The 17,871-nt window shown below is 30.2% G+C and overlaps 1 protein-coding gene across 1 annotated transcript; it reads left to right on the top strand.

Moving 5' to 3' along the window:
- The first annotated feature begins 1,760 nt into the window (after nt 1–1,760).
- Nucleotides 1,761–16,918, top strand: LOC129950940 (inactivation-no-after-potential D protein). The gene is made up of 16 exons (XM_056062904.1): nt 1,761–2,188; nt 10,248–10,318; nt 10,377–10,466; nt 10,539–10,661; nt 10,731–10,824; nt 10,885–11,033; nt 11,120–11,210; nt 11,322–11,610; nt 11,674–11,740; nt 11,804–11,956; nt 12,022–12,093; nt 12,156–12,267; nt 12,341–12,483; nt 15,707–15,868; nt 16,481–16,612; nt 16,676–16,918. The coding sequence occupies exons 1-16, from the start codon at nt 2,161–2,163 to the stop codon at nt 16,853–16,855; spliced, it is 1,956 nt and encodes a 651-aa protein (XP_055918879.1). The 5' UTR covers nt 1,761–2,160; the 3' UTR covers nt 16,856–16,918.
- Nucleotides 16,919–17,871: the final 953 nt, after the last annotated feature.

Consider the following 17,871-nt stretch of genomic DNA (forward strand, 5'->3'; position numbering starts at 1 on the left):
CCTTAGACAAGGCATTATCAATGTGTACCACCTGTTTTCTACCTACTAAATAGCTCTTTATCCACTTTAGGAAAGCGGTCGAAAGCCTTTGAAAAATAGTGTCGACTTGAGATCGCATTTACATCTGTGATAGACAAAAATTTGAAAATATTGATAAATTTGTAGTAGTGGATCTACTTTTTGAGGAACCATGTTGGTAAACCAAAATGTAATTGTGAATAAGATTATATAATTTATTTTTTACCACAGCTTCAAAAACCTTAGGAATTAACTGCAGTTTTGCAATTGGTCTGTAATTTTCAATCGAACTTTTGGTACCTGATTTATGAAGGGGAGTTATTGTAGGGTATTTAAAAGAATTGGTGGAATATTGCCTGAAATAGAAAAACGTTTTCAAGAGATAAAAGTACTTGTAAGACATTGTCTACAGATAACTGCAAATTACCAAGATCAACCACAGATCTTAATATATTGTGTTGGCATAGTCTAATTTGAAATTAATAAAATTAGATTGAAAAAACGACGCGAAGTTATAGCAAATTATATTAACATCATCGAACAACACATTACTATAAGTCATGCTAGATGGAATCCCAGTTGAGTTTTTTTTTGTGTTAATAAATGACCAAAAACTCTTAGGGTTATTCTTAATATTCGATTCAAGAGACGAGATGTACTGCTTGTAAACAATTTTTTTCAAAAACTCATATTCTCTTCTAATTTGTTTGAACTGTTAATTTAAATGAATTGAAGGTTTTTTAATTTTATTAAGTTTATTCATGGAATTTTCCAGTCTTGATATACTACTTTTGTTGAACCAAATAGGTTTATTTGAACTTTAAAATACATGTTTTTTAAGAACGTAAGAAGAAACCGCAGAATCTAAAATGTTCCGAAACACAGTAAAAGCTTGTTAAGCATCTTTACCGCTTAAGATATGTTGCCAATCTATAGGCTGTTTTAATATTTTAAGTTTTTATGGAATCATAATCTTTTTAAAATCATACATTTGTGAATTATTTGTCGAATTAGAATTTCGAATTTCAAATGCATTGTGATTAATGCTATTTTCTAACATTTTATAAGATGGTTCATTACATTGAGTTTTAAGGAAATTATCAATAAAAATTAAATCCATAATACGACCAATAAAATTAGAAATATTGTTGAATTGATACATATTTAAGGCTGACAAACTGGTCCTGGTCAGCAATAGAGAAATCATGCGATAATACTTTTAGACTTATGTAGCTTGTGTAGTGTGGTTATTTTTAATCATTATATACATTATATAATATACAAGGACCAACAGACCTCTTAAATTCATCAAAAATCTGTTAACTTTTTTTCTTCTTAATACAATATTCCTCTTTAATTTGGACATGAACTTGAAGAAATGGCTTACAATTCATTCACATTTGATTCAATGTTTCCGGAGAAATAGCTATACATTGCTTGGCTTTTCGAGGGATTCTAAGATATTTTGATTATGGACTTAAGATAAATACACTTTTCGAGCATTGTTATTAATGAGTGTATTAAGTTTTTGAATAACACAGACTTCTTATAACATATATAAAATCATAAAAAAAACTTACTTTTACTATGTATGGAATTTAATTTCTTAAATCAACAATTTTCAATAGAAACACAAGATATTGATTTTTGAGCATTTCTATGGCTTTTTTACGTCTTCATAATGAACTCATTGATTTTCACTTTCATGTCAGTGTTAGTTTTTATTCGAATAGCCAGGTAGATAGGCATACAAGTTATAAAATAAAATCATGGTGTAAAGACGAAAATCCAAGTATCAAGCTGAATCAATTCTATTTCACTATTGGCATTATAAACGTCAATATCCTACTGAGCAAAAATAATATTATTATTCTGATTGAACAATAATTGTATTTTTTTAGAAAAAGAATTAATAGCCAAAAATCAATAATTTTTCTAGTTTTCTTTGCACTTGGACGGAAAATGAAAACCTTAAGCTTAAAGTCCAATTAGTTTCGAAACAGTTGCTGGCGCGTACATACGTTTGTGAAGTGAGTTGTTTGTTGTGAAACTTTGTAAAAAAACGAAAAAAAACTTCCTACCTGTTAAAAAATAATAATGGTTTTATAAATTAGTAAAAAAAAGAAAAATTAAAAAGTAAATATGGTTCAACAACCTTTTGATAGTAATGGTAAGATTAAGTCATTAAAGAATTATGTGTGTTAATTTTGTAGTTATATAAATTATTATATGTGGTTTAATTTAAAAGGGATAAGGGCCAATTCAGTTTTTAATAGAATTGTAAAACATGCATAAAATAATGACTTCCGAATTTCTTATAAATAAATTCATGTAAAGAATAATTACAGATTTATAAAAACTAAATTTGAAATTTTTGCTACGTTCTACGAATATAATTTGGAAATTTAATAATTTAATTATTTTAGTTTTAGTGACATTTGCAATCAGCAATATGATATACATACATAGTTAAGTGGACTTTAAGTCAATTGAAATTTGTTAAATATTTAACGACGTTTCGGGGATTATTTTGTCTAGAAAATTAAAATTTAAAACAATATTCTAAAAAACTGACTTTTACTGAATATAAACTAAAAAAAATACAAAGAAAAATCGTAACAGTTCCACTTTACATTTTTATTATAGAGAATGTATCGAATTTTAAAATACAAAATCTTCGTCGTACTTTTAAAAACATATTTTTGAAGTTTCGTTGATTTTTGATGTACTGTTGCATTTAAGTAAAATCCCAGATTGAAAATAATAACACAAAATAAAAAAAATGATGCTGGAATGCGACCCACACTGCTATCTTCCCATTCTTGTCCCTCTGTTAATTGGATATTTCAAAAAGCTATAGAAAATGTTAATAACAGAATTTTGTGTAAGATCACAGAAATATAATATCAATTTTTTTTATGTTCTCTAGATGCTTGAATAAAAAGTAAATGTTTACACATTTTTGGCAGCATTTTGTTAAGCTTTCTTTTTTTCAAACAAGTGTCACTTTGATTTTTTTTTTAAATTTATCTGATCGCAAAAATGAAATTCTTCAATGTATACAAATATATATTAAAATCAATAGAGTTATTGAAAGATATTTGAGGTCAACCAATTTGTTAACTTTTTTTTAAATATTCTAATAAAAACACCCACTAAATTTTTTGCAAGTTTTTTTTTTTTTAAATCGATATCTCTACTGATTTTTGACATATGAAAAAATAAGGTTATCTAAATAAAATCTACCAAAGAGTGGAGTAAGGTTTTTAAAGCAATTATTAAATAGCTGTTTAAAAATAAGTTCTTTTCCTTCTACACAGAAAAAAGCAAAACTTGTTCCTTTATTAAAACCCAACAAACGTGCTTGCGAGCCCACTCTCTATAGACCAATAAGTTTATTAAGTTCACTCAGAAAATGCTATGAATTATTGATTAAATCTAAAATGTTAATCCATATAAATCAAAATAACCTACTACTTGCAGAACAGTTTGGCTTTAGTACACAGTACTGTTCAACAAATTAACAGAACAACCCAATTATGTTAAAACTAACTTAAGCGCTGGAAAAAGTAACGGTTTGGTAATATTAGATATTAAAAGGGCATTTTACTCCATCTGGCATAAAGGACTCATGCATAAATTAAAACTTTTAAATTTTCCCCTATATATAACAAAAATTGTAAAGTCCTTCCTCTTTGAGAGGCAGTTTCAAGTTTCTGTGAAAAATGATTTCAGATTTATTTCATATAAATGCAAGCGTACCACAAGGGTCTGTTCTTATGCCAATTTTATACATATTTTATATACATCCGATGTTCCGAATTTAAGATACTGTGAAAAGGTTATTTTTGCCGATGATACTTGAATTTACGTATCAGATCCACTTATTGAAACCAAGCTGCAATACGATCTAAATGTAATTAATTCATATCTCAATAGTTGGAAAATAAAAATAAATGGTGATAAGACTCAGGCTATCTTTTTCACAAGGAAAAGAAAGTCTTGCCTTTTACCCAATAACAGCATCCATATCGATGGTAAAATAATTGAATTGGGTAATTCCGCTAAGTACCTTGGGATATTCATTGACTCTAAACTTACCTTTGGATTCCATGTACGTCAAATTGTAAATAAAATCAACGTTACAATAAAAACGCATTATCCTTTCATAAATCGAATATCCAAAATAAAATACTTTCTTAATTTCTAAACGGTGATTTTTTAAGAGCTCGAGAACTTTAAAAAAAAACGCATAAAATTTGCAAAATATCATTTATTTGAAACGTTAGATTGGTCCATGACATTTACTTTTTGAAGATAATTTCATTTAAATGTTGACCGCGGCTGCGTCTTAGGTGGTCCATTCGGAAAGTCCAATTTTGGGTAACTTTTTCGAGCATTACGGCCGGAATAGCCAAATTCCAAAGCTGGAATAGTTGCTGGCTTATTTGTGTAGACTTTAGACTTGACGTAGCCCCACAAAAAATAGTCTAAAGGCGTCAAATCGCATGATCTTGGTGGCCAACTTACCGGTCCATTCCTTGAGATGAATTGTTCTCCGAAGTTTTCCTTCAAAATGGCCATAGAATCGCGAGCTGTGTGGCATGTAGCGCCATCTTGTTGAAACCACATGTCAACCAAGTTCAGTTCTTCCATTTTTGGCAACAAAAAGTTTGTTAGCATTGAACGTTAGCGATCGCCATTCACCGTAACGTTGCATCCAACAGCATCTTTGAAAAATACGGTCCAATGATTCCACCAGCGTACAAACCACACCAAACAGTGCATTTTTCGGGATGCATGGGCAGTTCTTAAACGGCTTCTGGTTGCTGTTCACTCCAAATGCGGCAATTTTGCTTATTGACGTAGCCATTCAACCAGAAATGAGCCTCATCGCTGAACAAAATTTGTCGATAAAAAAGCGGATTTTCTGCAAACTTTTCTAGGGCCCATTCACTGAAAATTCGACGTTGTGGCAGATCGTTCGGCTTCAGTTCTTGCACGAGCTGTATTTTATACGGTTTTACACCAAGATCTTTGCGTAAAATCTTCCATGTGGTCGAATAACACAAACCCAATTGCTGCGAACGGCGACGAATCGACATTTCACGGTCTTCAGCAACACTCTCAGAAACAGACGCAATATTCTCTTCTGTACGCACTGTACGCATTCGTGTGGTTGGTTTAATGTCCAATAAAGTAAACTGAGTGCGAAACTTGGTCACAATCGCATTCATTGTTTGCTCACTTGGTCGATTATGTAGACCATAAATCGGACGTAAAGCGCGAAACACATTTCGAACCGAACACTGATTTTGGTAATAAAATTCAATGATTTGCAAGCGTTGCTCGTTAGTAAGTCTATTAATGATGAAATGTCAAAGCATACTGAGCATCTTTCTCTTTGACACCATGTCTGAAATCCAGCGTGATCTGTCAAATACTAATGCATGAAAATTCTAACCTCAAAAAAATCACCCTTTAATTCCGCTTTTGGTTAATTTCGTAAAATAAAAAAAAATAACACTATTTAAAAAATCAAGTGATTAATAATAGAAGCGTTTATTAAATTAATAGCTTACAGTTATTTACATATCGTTCTATAATTATATAATACATTTGTTTTAGTTACTTTAATTATTTATTTATTTATTAGTCCATCTTTTGATATTATAATACACAATTGTTCAATTATTAATTTTGTTCTTTACGTATTTATTTATTTATTTATTTGTTCATTAATATATACACTTTGAATTTATGTGTTTAATATCTTGTTATTATTTATTTATTAATTAATTTATTTATTTATTTATTCATTTATTTATTTCTATCAAAATAAAAAGACTGATTTAACTATTAACAAAGCTATTATTGTACTGCGATATTTGTATACAATTTTTAGTATTTATTTCTATTTATTTATTTTGTTAAACAAATTGTAAAATAAAAGTATTTCTGCTCTCGTTTCCATCTTAATTTAATCATATTTACTATGTAATCATTGATGAAGGTTTTTACTATTAGCTTTTCCTTCAAACATATTTTTGACATCAGTAAGGTGTCGAAACCATATATATGTAAATTGTGCAATTGCCATTTTGTAAGAAAAGATAAATTAACGCAAATAATAAAATAATAATAATAAAGAAACAAAATAATAATAAAATTAGGTATGTATACATGAAATGACAATTTTCGATTTTACGACTCTTATTGCTATTTTGCCGATAAATTCCACGCATATACATATAATTCGCCTTTTTTTAGAGTTAAGGGTACGAAAGTATTGCCCTTCGTTTACAGTTCTATCAAATATTAAATTAAAAACAACATAACATAAATAAAAAAAAACATTACATTTTCCTTGAACGTTTATAAAAAGAGTTAAGTTAAATCATTTATGATATATCTGTAGGTATGCAAACAAAAGTGGTTTAACATAAATTTATTCTTAGCAGAGTGATATTGAAGCAAGTTTACATAAATAATGACATATATTTGCTATTAGATTATTATCGCCTTAAATCTAAGTGGCAAAGTTCTTGGAACTTAATTACAGACAAAATAGTAATACAAAACTTGCCAAATAAACCGAATAAGTTTTAGCTAGGAATGGAAAATATTCTGGATATTTAAGAATTGCTTCTATATTACACTGCTAAAAATAAACTGATATTTTTAACCTTCGTAAATTCAGAACGATTTCATTTACCAAATTAAATATTAACAATACCAAATACATTCATACAAAGGTAAGGGATACTATGCCCTATAAATGGAAAACTGAAATTTTTTAAAGCTTACCTGTGTACTAAATTTCCAGATTCTGCGATACGCCGGAAAGTGCTTCATAATACTTGTTGGTTAGTTCAAGTTCTTGAGATTTTTTAAGTGGATGTCATTGACTAGTTAAGTATTGTATATGACAAACGTAAGGTTACTGACTTAATTCGTGAGTGTAATTACCATGAATTTAAAAGGGCTACAGCCCGAGGTTCAAGGCTGTTTGAAGCGGCGCAAGTCAGCATTGTTTAGGTCAGTTTTCATTCATTTTAAGGCATGTTCAAGAAACTGCAGGACAGGACACGTTGAACGATTTCTTTGCTTTCTGGCAAATACAGAAGACATGTTACAAGCAATTATGGAAATTTTGAAATTGCAAGGCTAATCTTATGAAATTTTGAATTATAGCAACATGTACATAAGTATGCAATAGTAAATTACAAAATACGTATGTACATATATACATATGTATATTTCTTTACGGTAACAACAGAGCAATCAAGGCTTTTTAATTAATTTTTTAATAGTTCCGACATAGAAATTTTGCACTTACCCTTTGGTCAACCCGTGACGAGGCTTGTGCTCAAACAGAGATCGAAATAAATATCGGCTCTCAATGACATTAAAAATTATGCTCGCCATTGTCCGATTTAAAGTTCCTCGAGACAACTACTCGTATATTGCCTCAATTTTGGGGTTCTATACTCAAGCAATTTAATGTTGTATCAATACAAATTCAAGGTGTTGATATAGACCTTGAAACTGTGTCCAGGCTCTATGAGGTATTTATATCGTTTGTAAGTAAAAAACGAAAATGCTTTGATGTGTTATTAATTACAAAATGGAGCAAAAAGAAATAGCGTCATGAAGGCCACTTTTTATGGTCGTGAAAATTTCAAAATTAATACATTCATATAGCTAAAGAAAAACATCATATATGAAGCAAAAACCAATGATTTGATTTTTGTATCTAAGCTTGATCGCTTAAGTAAGGAAACAATTAAAAAATGCACTGGAAATATAAGTAAATATAAGTTTAAGGCAGCTTAATAGTCGTATAAGAGAAAAAGTATTTAAGGAAATATTTCCATAAGTTGACAAATTGTAGAGCAGAAAGATTTCCATATTGAAACAAATGAAAACCTTTTTAAGGCCTCGCATACAATGATTCAATAGATATAGAAGCTGACAGAAACAAAAATGAACTTTGTTTTGCCTTTAATTATTAAGCTAAAAAACTCTGTTCTGATTTTTGCTTCAAAAAATATGGTCGCCGTGCTAATAGTAAGATACGCAATGGTTGGGGGAAGTATGTATATGTTTTTCTAATAAGAGACTATTTTATATTAAAAAAATACAAGCATATTGTAACTGTAAGTGCAATCAATGGATGCTTATTTAATTGTAAGGACTTTGACAATGAAATTGAATATCGGCTAAACAACCAAATTCTATACTAATGGACATGGATCTATTGTTGAGCATTAATAGATTTGATAGCTTTGTGTGTCAACAAAATAAAAAAATATTTATTTCAAAGTTTGAAGTTCCATTAAAAGTGACATTTGAATGTTTAAATAAGGAATCAATAGTGAAGTAACGATGTAAGGTACGATAGTGTTATATTAAGATAGTAAGACGAAACCTATGATAGAAACAATTTTTTTTGAATAAGCACATTAAGAATGTTTTCACATTGCTTGTGGCAGTTAATTCAATTTTTGTATAAAATTCCAATGTAAAAAAGATGAATCACTTACGAGTATGTATGAGAAAAAATGGCAAAATGGAAAAGGATTATTTAATTAAAAGGTCAATTATTAGTTTTTCAAACAACATTTGTTTATTTTTAATTCTTCGTTTGATAAAGATGTTTTTATCTAGTTATTTAGTTATTTATCTACAATTAAAAATAAACAGTTGAATCCAAAAATCTTAGAATGTCAAAAACTTATTTTTAAATCTATAAAAATGGTGTCGATTTTAAGGTAATGTGTTTAAAAATATGTGTAATGTTTAGATTAACAGTCTAACAGCAACTAACAGATTATTAAATTTCTAACAAAATATTCCTTATCTGTAACGAAAAAAAACTAAAGAATGAAAAGTCAGGACAACGAAAATTGGTTTATTGTATAATGAAAATTTGTGATTCGATTTAAGTGACGAATGGCTTTCAAATTAATTGCTCTCTTCAAGCCAAAAAAAGCGATAGGTACTTATTTATAAACTATTCTTTAACTTTGACAGTTCAACACTTTCAACTGGGTTCCGAGCTGATTTGTGGATTGTTACTAATCATAACTATTTGACACTTCAACAAAGAGCTAAGGAACGATGTGATAACGTCATATTGGCTACGTTTAATCGGGTATTGCTTTCAATGCCTTGTTGAACAAGTTGGATAGCTGTATTGAGATATCTGTCAAAAATAAAAACAAAGCAGAGAAACATTTAAGCTTCGAAGTCAAAATTATTGTAAGATGAAACATTTAATGCATAATTCAAGTGATTCGTAGGACGATGATAAATTGATATTGTCTTGTTATGATAATGTTGAAGCGCTTTTTCATGTTTTTTTATTTATTTTCTATACCTTCTCATCAAAAATTGACCCGTGTTTTTCAACAACTTTGGCAATTGTTCTTCGTCGGGTTTTTGGGTCTCGGAGATGGTCGTTTCTCTTTCTGCACTCCTCCAAGAAGAGCAGAATGGATTTATGTTCCAACCTTACAAAAAGAGAATAGAGTGGTTCTTCTTTGGGGGTTTGAACCTGTATTTTGTTCTCCCTCTCGAACAGAATGAGGTTCTTCAACTTCAGAATGCTGTATACTAGACTGGAGGTAAGACCTAGCAAATTGGTCATCTACAAAACAAGAACAAAATAAGTCGAATTTGAATTTAAAAAAAAATGTTAAGATCATAATTACCTTCTTAAATTCAGAGCCAAAAAGCTTCTTCGTCGTCTATTGTGTACAGAACATCCTCAAATACAACTTCAACCTTTTTGTTTACCGACAAATACAAAAGGCTGAAATCAATTTTCAAGTTTCTTGAAATTCAACCATGTGGTGAATCAGCTGTTTTTTCAGATACCTACATACCACAGAAATTCTGGGATACCTTTCGATTCCTTTTTTGACATCTCAGCTGTTTTTAATCAGCTGTTATTTTACACGTAAAACACTAGAAAAAAGGTATCCGAAAAACCTATCTTTCTGAGATTGAACGCAGCCTTTGATACAAATTGTAACAATTCTGATATTAAGAAACAACAATAGTTAAAGATTGTTAACAATAGCTAGAAAAAGAACAAATATTAGCCATTAGTGCAAATGTCAGAAAGTTAAAATCTAAAAATTGTCTACAAAATACCATTATCTTAAAAAAAATAACTATACCACTCTAAATAATAACTATTCCTTTTTTAATCTTGATTTCAGCGCAAACTCACGTAGTAGTTTTAGACAAAACAGGCAAAAGATCTTTTGGAATATGTATCGTAAGAGGAGAGGTATGTTCATCTTGACTAGCACCCTGTATACTATATTTAAAAAAAAAATAATACTTAGGTAAAAGACTCGCCGAACTCCAAAACTTCTGGCATATTCATAAAAGGAATTGTTCCTCAAAGTCCAGCACATATATGTGGAAAATTAAAGGTTAATATTAGAGTCTTCTGCTTTATTTGTTTGTCTGAAATGAAACTTAATTTGTTCCTTAAATCATTCAAGGTTGGTGATAGAATACTGACCCTCAACCAACAGGACGTCCGAAATGCAACTGAGCAAAATGTCATTGATCTCATTAAAGATGCTGGTATGAAAATTAATCTAGAAGTCCAAACATTTGGCCATGTGAGTAGTTCTCTTTTTCTTTAATTTACAAAATTAAAATTAAACATAGCTGCTGATGGTTTCTTTCAGAAACAAAATGAAGTTTCTGAAGTTCAGCTCAAACCAGTCAAACAAAAATCTATTGAAAATGGAACTGTCGAAAGAAAAGATACTATCAAAAAAGGTTCGAATTTTTTGAGTCTGAAAAGAACTAGAATTTATTAATATTCTTTATATTGAACAGATAACAAGCAGCCGTCAAATAAGCCTCTTATGCCAAAGGATCTTATAAAAACATCAACAACAACATCTTCTGCAGTAGTAGATGATGGTGATGATGAGGAGGATACTAGAGATATGACAGGACGTACGTTCTCGGAAGCTGGATACGAGGTAAAACGTAACAGATTATAATTAAAAAGAAACTTTAATATTATTCCACATACTGTGGTTTTATTTTATTATGTCTTCTCCAAAAGATTGACCGAGCTTCTGCCGGCAACTGTAAGCTAAATAAAATCGAACAAGAAAAGGACAAGGAAACTCCTGATGAGTTTGGTTACACAATGGGTAGGTGATTAGCATTACATATTAGTATTAGAATAAATTATGGAGAGAAAGCTTAAAATGTCAAAATGTTTATTTTTATAATAACTTGATTTTATAATTATAATCCACCAGCTAAGATCAAGAAAAGATATTCAAATTTGAAGGATCTAAGGAAAATTGAAGTCACAAGGCCACCAAACACAGATCTTGGCTTAGCTTTGGCAGGTCACAGAGATCGTCAGAAAATGGCTTGTTTTGTTGCCGGTCTACATCCTCAGGGTCTGATGGCAAAATGTGACCTAAAGCCCGGTGATGAAATTCTTGAAGTAAACGGAACAGTCTTACAAAATCGATGCCATCTCAATGCTTCGGTTATTTTTAAAAACATTCTTAACGAAAAACTGGTCTTTGTTTCGCATAGGTAATAAAAAAAATTATATGAACAAAATAAATAAAAACAAAAATAATAATAATTACAATTTAGGAGGAAAGCTAACGACGAAGGAATATCAGTCAAACCATTTACTAGATTTCCTCCAATAGTAGATGAGGTAAAAATTTTATAAATAGATTACAAAAAATATAAAATATCTAATGAATTGTTCCTCTTTCAGACAGAGTACTTATTTACTGCATACAAAAATGTCAAATCTGTCAAAATTCAGAAGGTCGGATGCCTGGGACTTATGATTATTGAAGGAAAGCACATAGAAGTTGGAAGAGGTATTTTCATATCCGATCTTAAGGAAGGATCGAATGCTGTGGAGGTATAGTTACGCGAACATGATATAATTATTTCTGTTTTTTTTTAATCAATTTCAAATTAAGCTAGGCTGGACTTAAAGTTGGTGATCTTGTATTAGCAGTTAATAAAGACGTTTTAGTCGAATCAACTTATGATGAGGTACATAAATATTCATACTTAAATTTCATACCTGTAACATGAACATGATTTTTGTTTTCAAGGCCGCTGCAATTCTTAAACGCGTCGAAGGTATCGTTACTATGGTGATATGCAGTCTGAAGACTGAAGAACAAATTATGAAAGAAAGAGCTGAAGAAGAGAAAAAGAAGCAAGGTTATAATTTAAATTTTATATATTTTAATTTAAACCAATGTAAATGTACAAACGTTATCATTTTTAACACTAGCTGCTGAAAAGAAAGAACCTGAAAAGCCTGTCGATCCATCTGTAGCTGAAATAACTACAAATAAGAAGGTTTTGATTGAAATCAATGTTCAGAAAAAACCTTTAGGTGTTATAGTAACTGGTGGCAAGAATAACTATGTTAAAGTAAGTTTTTATTTTACAAGTTCAAAAAACAATTTTGTTTTATAAAATCAATAATTTACAGTTAGTATAATTATATAAACCAACATCAACAATTCTTTTTCTAAGATGTCCTCAATTTAAAATCGGCTTCAAAATGAATCTATCATGTCCAGTGTTTGAAATACATTCTTTCATAATTCGAAAAAAGTGGTGTATGATGCTTTTTGAGGCGTTTTTAATTCATGAAATAGTTTTTCAATAAAATTCGGGATGATTTTCCAAATCTACAATCCCTTAAATCAATATTCAGCTTAAATCTTTTGAAGATCTTATTTATTTTTCAAAAATTCCTCATCAGTTGTAAGTTTTTACCTGCCCTACATAAACCTAATAAGCAGGGCAATCAAAAATATGTTCTAACAGAATTTTTGTTGACATCACTATTGACACGAGACCTTGATAGAAATGTGTTTCAAATCTTCGTCTTTTAAACGTCATCTGTTAGGGTATATTTCATTGAAAATGCATGTTTTTGCATTTTTGCTTTCAAAAGGCATATTGGATATTTTTCTTTTTTTGTAAAGATAAGCAATAATGTATAGTACCCGTGGCATGATGGTTAGTGCATTGGGCACTTTTTTTATTTTTTGTTTGTTATTTTTTTTATTTTTTTTTTTGTGCCACCATACCTATTCTGCTTAAAACTAAACCCTAAAACTATAAAACAAGTATGTAAGACTGCCAAGGCTTAAAACCCCATCCCGACTACCCACTATCAAGTGCCGATTGTACAGGAGTCACCTATCCACGGTTCTTCGTCTTACATATGTATATGTACATGTACATACAATTGCTGTATATGAAGAATCGGTGTTCTTCAATTCTTGGAAAAAACAATTATTTTTGACTAATTTGTAATTTGTCCATCGGCTCTTCAAGTCTTTGATTTTGTGCAGAATTTGTACACATTTTTCACAGCCAGTACAGAGTAGCATTAAATTCTGATTGAGAAATTATCGGAGAAGAAAAGCGGTCAGTTTTTAGTTTTGAAAAAGCTCAGCTGAGCCTTAGTCAACGGCTATTCGGAAATCGAAAAAGCTCTAACCAGCATATCTTCCAATAAAGAGCAAAAAGACATCGTGAGGAATGAAGCCGCTTTGTTTGCAACATTTTGGAACGATATCTTGGAGCGATTCAACGCTTCAAACAAGATGTTGCAAGATACGAAAACGATTCTTGAATGGGCATTGCTTTCATTAGAATCATTGAAATCATTCGTGAAATCCAAATGAAATGATTTTCATAAATACAAGGAAGCAGACAAAAAAATACCCATACTGATGAATATGTACAATCACGCACACGCACCAGAACGAGAAATGTGAAGTTGAATTGGCTCGAAAATTTGCACGCTGCAATAGAGGCATTGGTGAAAGTGTATCCGGACGATTTAGAGCATAGCATAGGTAATGAATTGGTTCAATTTGAGTCTTTGATTGACTCATACAAAAAGGAAAAGGCCTATGAAATAGATCAATCGCCGGAACTATTTTACTACCAAATTCTCGAAAATCAAAATTTCAGAGCTACATTCCCAAGCCTCGAAATTGCATTGAGAATATATTTGGTTTTGATGGTTACAACTTGCACTGGAGAGCGCTCATTTTCGAAAATGAAAATTATAAATCAGCATAAATCAAATAGAAATCATCACCGATTTTTCGGCGAAAAAAGCTCGAAAGGTTCCGTTCGTTAACCCTAAAATTTAATTTTAGATTATTCTTTTTCCGTTTGAATTTATATGTGTTTGTTCAATACTAAAGGAATCAACGTGAATTCACAATAAATTATTTATTGAAAAACTCGAGTGATAAAAATGGTTTACTTTATTTTGAAAATAATTTGGGGCGAGGGGGCCTCCGCTTCTTTATTGGCTCGAAGCTAAGGGTTTCTAGTAACATCGATTTCTAAAATTGAAATCCTATCACTTCTGTTACGTTGAACGGAGCTTTTCCATGTATAAAAGTGTTTTTCGATCAAACAGACAAAGCATAATTTTCAAAATTTAAATGAAATGCAACAATCTTACTAATCGCTGACATTAAAAAATTTCTTTCATTCAAAAATTAATTTGTTTTGTAAACTTTCTTTTTTTCTAAATAATATATGTATGTGTGTGAAGTTGAACTATTCGCAATTAAACAAATTTTTTGGATGTTTTATTTATCTTCAAAAAGTTGGAGTGAAGAAGAGTTTTGATTTTACTTTTTTTGATTGGTATTGTTCTTATTAATCAGTTTCCAAAAGCAAATAACGCTACTTATAAACATCTTTTACATTTATTCAGCATATTTTGAGGGCTTATGTTTGATTTTTAAGGGTTTAGTTTTTAGGATATATTTTTGATTGCCATACTTATAAGAATACTAAAGCATTTATCCTAAAACAGAGCAAAACAGAACGAAAGCATTTTTTGTCCTTATTACCGAAATTTATTTTTTTTGAGGGTTTAAAAAAGCTTACCTCAAAATGTAACAAATGCATTGATGTTAGGGGAGATTATATTTAAAAATAAAAACAATTTAAAATGAATTCGCATTTTCCTTCATATCGATACCGAGAATATATTGAACGCCCCTCGAATACATCAAGTTTTTAAAACGCAAAATGCATCCAAGGTACTCGTATTGCAAGTCTTCAGAAGGAGTGAAATGAAGATGCATAAGTACTCTTAAAACTGGAGGAATATAAGTATATAAAATAGACTCAATCCTGAGCCAACAGCTTTGGACGCAAGATTGCGCGCTCCACAAAAACTTATTAAAATCCTCTTTCACTCCATGCAGCATGATTTTGAGAGCATTGGTTATCAACTTATTGAGTTCTGAAAAGAATTTTTTGTTTAAGTTAACACTATTTCTTTTAAATGCTTAAATATTTTGAAAAATAAGCTTCATTTCAAAACAGATTGTTTTGGTTTTATCCAGAAGTGTTTTAAGAATCGCAAAAATTTCTTATTGCAATAACGTTGCAAAAAAGTTGCAGTTGGTAAAGAACAAAAAGGGTTTCTTAAAACCGTGTTTGGTAAAATTTAAATTTTGATGATTTCTGAATAGATTATTTAAACATACATTTAGGTCACTTTTCAAAAATAAAATTTTCTTCGACGCACATTTTTATTTCTAAGTAGATGTTTTGAGCAGAGAGTTTTCATTCTCCTTTGTTTTTTTTTTTTTCTTTAAAGACTGGATGCAACATAACACACATTTATCCTGAAGGAGTCGTGGCTCAAGACAAACGACTTCAACTTTTCGATCACATAATTGCCTTCAATGGAACTCCAGTAAATTGTGCAGAAATGACAACATTGAAAGTTCATCAACTTTTCCATCTGGCATATGAGAAGGTATGTATTCCATGAGTCGAAGTCTTATAGAAAAAAAGTATGCTAAAATGTAGTTTTAGGTAAGTTAAAAGTTCAATATTTTTAAAGCTTTATAAAGATATTCTATTACATTTTTCGAAGGAGGTTGTGCATAATAAACTAGCTAGAACAGTAAAGTTGTAAAATTAAACTGCAGGAAAATTTCGATATGTCTTTCTGGAAATATGCTAATACATCTGTCGATCAAAAGAACGTTAAAAAAGTATTCTGTTATACTTTTACAGCCAGGTTCTATATGTACATCGAAGCCAAACCTTAAACAGAATGTCTATTTTTTTTTTTCAAAGCTGATTTGGGCCTCATTGCAAAATCGATGTACTTTTGACTACCATCTCAACCATAAATAATTATTCTCTGATTTTACTGATTCAATTCATCATTATAATTCTTAAACTTTTTCTGAACTTACCATTAACATTTTTATCAATTTTTGATTTTTTGTTTTTCATACAATTAATACATTTTTGACATGTAAACAATTGTGAAAAAGCTATTTATATCAATAACTTTTTCTCTAAATTAAGATCTTGTCTTAGAGCTTAATTTTTTATAAATAATATTACCATTTTTAAGGCAACACTTTTAGTATGGAGAAACGATCCTCCCGAAATAGAAACAATTACTGTCGAATTTGCGAAGAAACCCGGTAAAGATTTAGGTTTATCACTTGCACCAAATGAGAAAGGTGCCACAATTGTTGAAATCGTAAGTTGTTAGAAAATGTTATTGTTTGATAGGCTTTTCAAGTGTGTTTTCTTTTCCTTTTAGACTTCAGCTGGATATGCTGATATAGACAACAAACTTCAACGTGGTGACATTATATCTAAATTTAATGGAGATTCCCTGGAAAATGCTTCGTTTGCTGAATGCTATGCTTTGTTTAAGGGTGCAAATGGAAAAATAAGCTTAGAAGTTCTGAGACCTAAGCCAACGACAAGGGAGAAGTAAATAACACTTTATAAGTACCTTGTTTTGATTTAAACTAATAAAATATCATTTTAAAAATTTTAATTGCAATTATAATTGAAAAAAAAAAACAAAATGGTATGATTAAAGATAAGAAGAATAAAATTGTTAGAAAACAAAAGTATCAGCAATGATTTCACAGATTAAAGTCCCAAATAGAATTATTTAAGACAACAAATTGATTGAACACATTTTTAACAGCAAACTCTTCCCAGGGGCAAAAACTACTCATGTGCCACAATGCTGAATTCCAAAATTGGCGTCGTTACCTTTTTTAAACTTAAAGTAATCATTCCTATCACGAATTCTATATTTAATTGAAAACTTTTACGAATTCCGAAAAAAAACTTAGGGTAAGACAAAATTATCTTTTGCAGGGGAAATGTGCGCTTGCCACCAAAGTTAAGCGGTTTGACCGCGTTGGTTTTTTAAAACCACACGGTTAAACAAATAACTCAAATCTCAAACTATAAAAAGAAAGAAGAGAGTATATACAAAAAGCATGAAATGTCATCTATAATTTAAAGTTTAAGTTGAAGCGCGTAGCTACGACCAGCGTTGCCGATGTGGCACGATCGTGCCTTTTTGACACGGAAATTTTCTCGTGGCACGGTGACACGAAAAATTTAAATATGGCACGTTTTATTATGTCAATCTTTTTACATAAATTTCAACTCATAGTGTAAACGCAGTGTCAATATCCATTAAAAGAACAGTGTATCAAGAACGATACTTAATTTTTTAGAAACTTATAATATTCCCTATCAAACTTAATTGGTAAAAAAGGGGGAGTTCAATATTTGCTCAAGCAGTTGAACTTCACATTCGTTTCAAATATGTATTTCAAATGCGTGCTCTACTCTTCCGAAAGAAATACATGAATTAGCCAATGGTGTATATAGTTTTTTAAAAAACAGTCCTAAACGGCAAATTAAAATGGCAGTTTTTCAAGAATATTTCAATATTAAACAAAACAAAATTCAAAAAATGATTTCAAT

This window comes from Eupeodes corollae, chromosome 3 (assembly GCF_945859685.1).
Source record: "Eupeodes corollae chromosome 3, idEupCoro1.1, whole genome shotgun sequence".
NCBI classification, from domain to species: domain Eukaryota; kingdom Metazoa; phylum Arthropoda; class Insecta; order Diptera; family Syrphidae; genus Eupeodes; species Eupeodes corollae.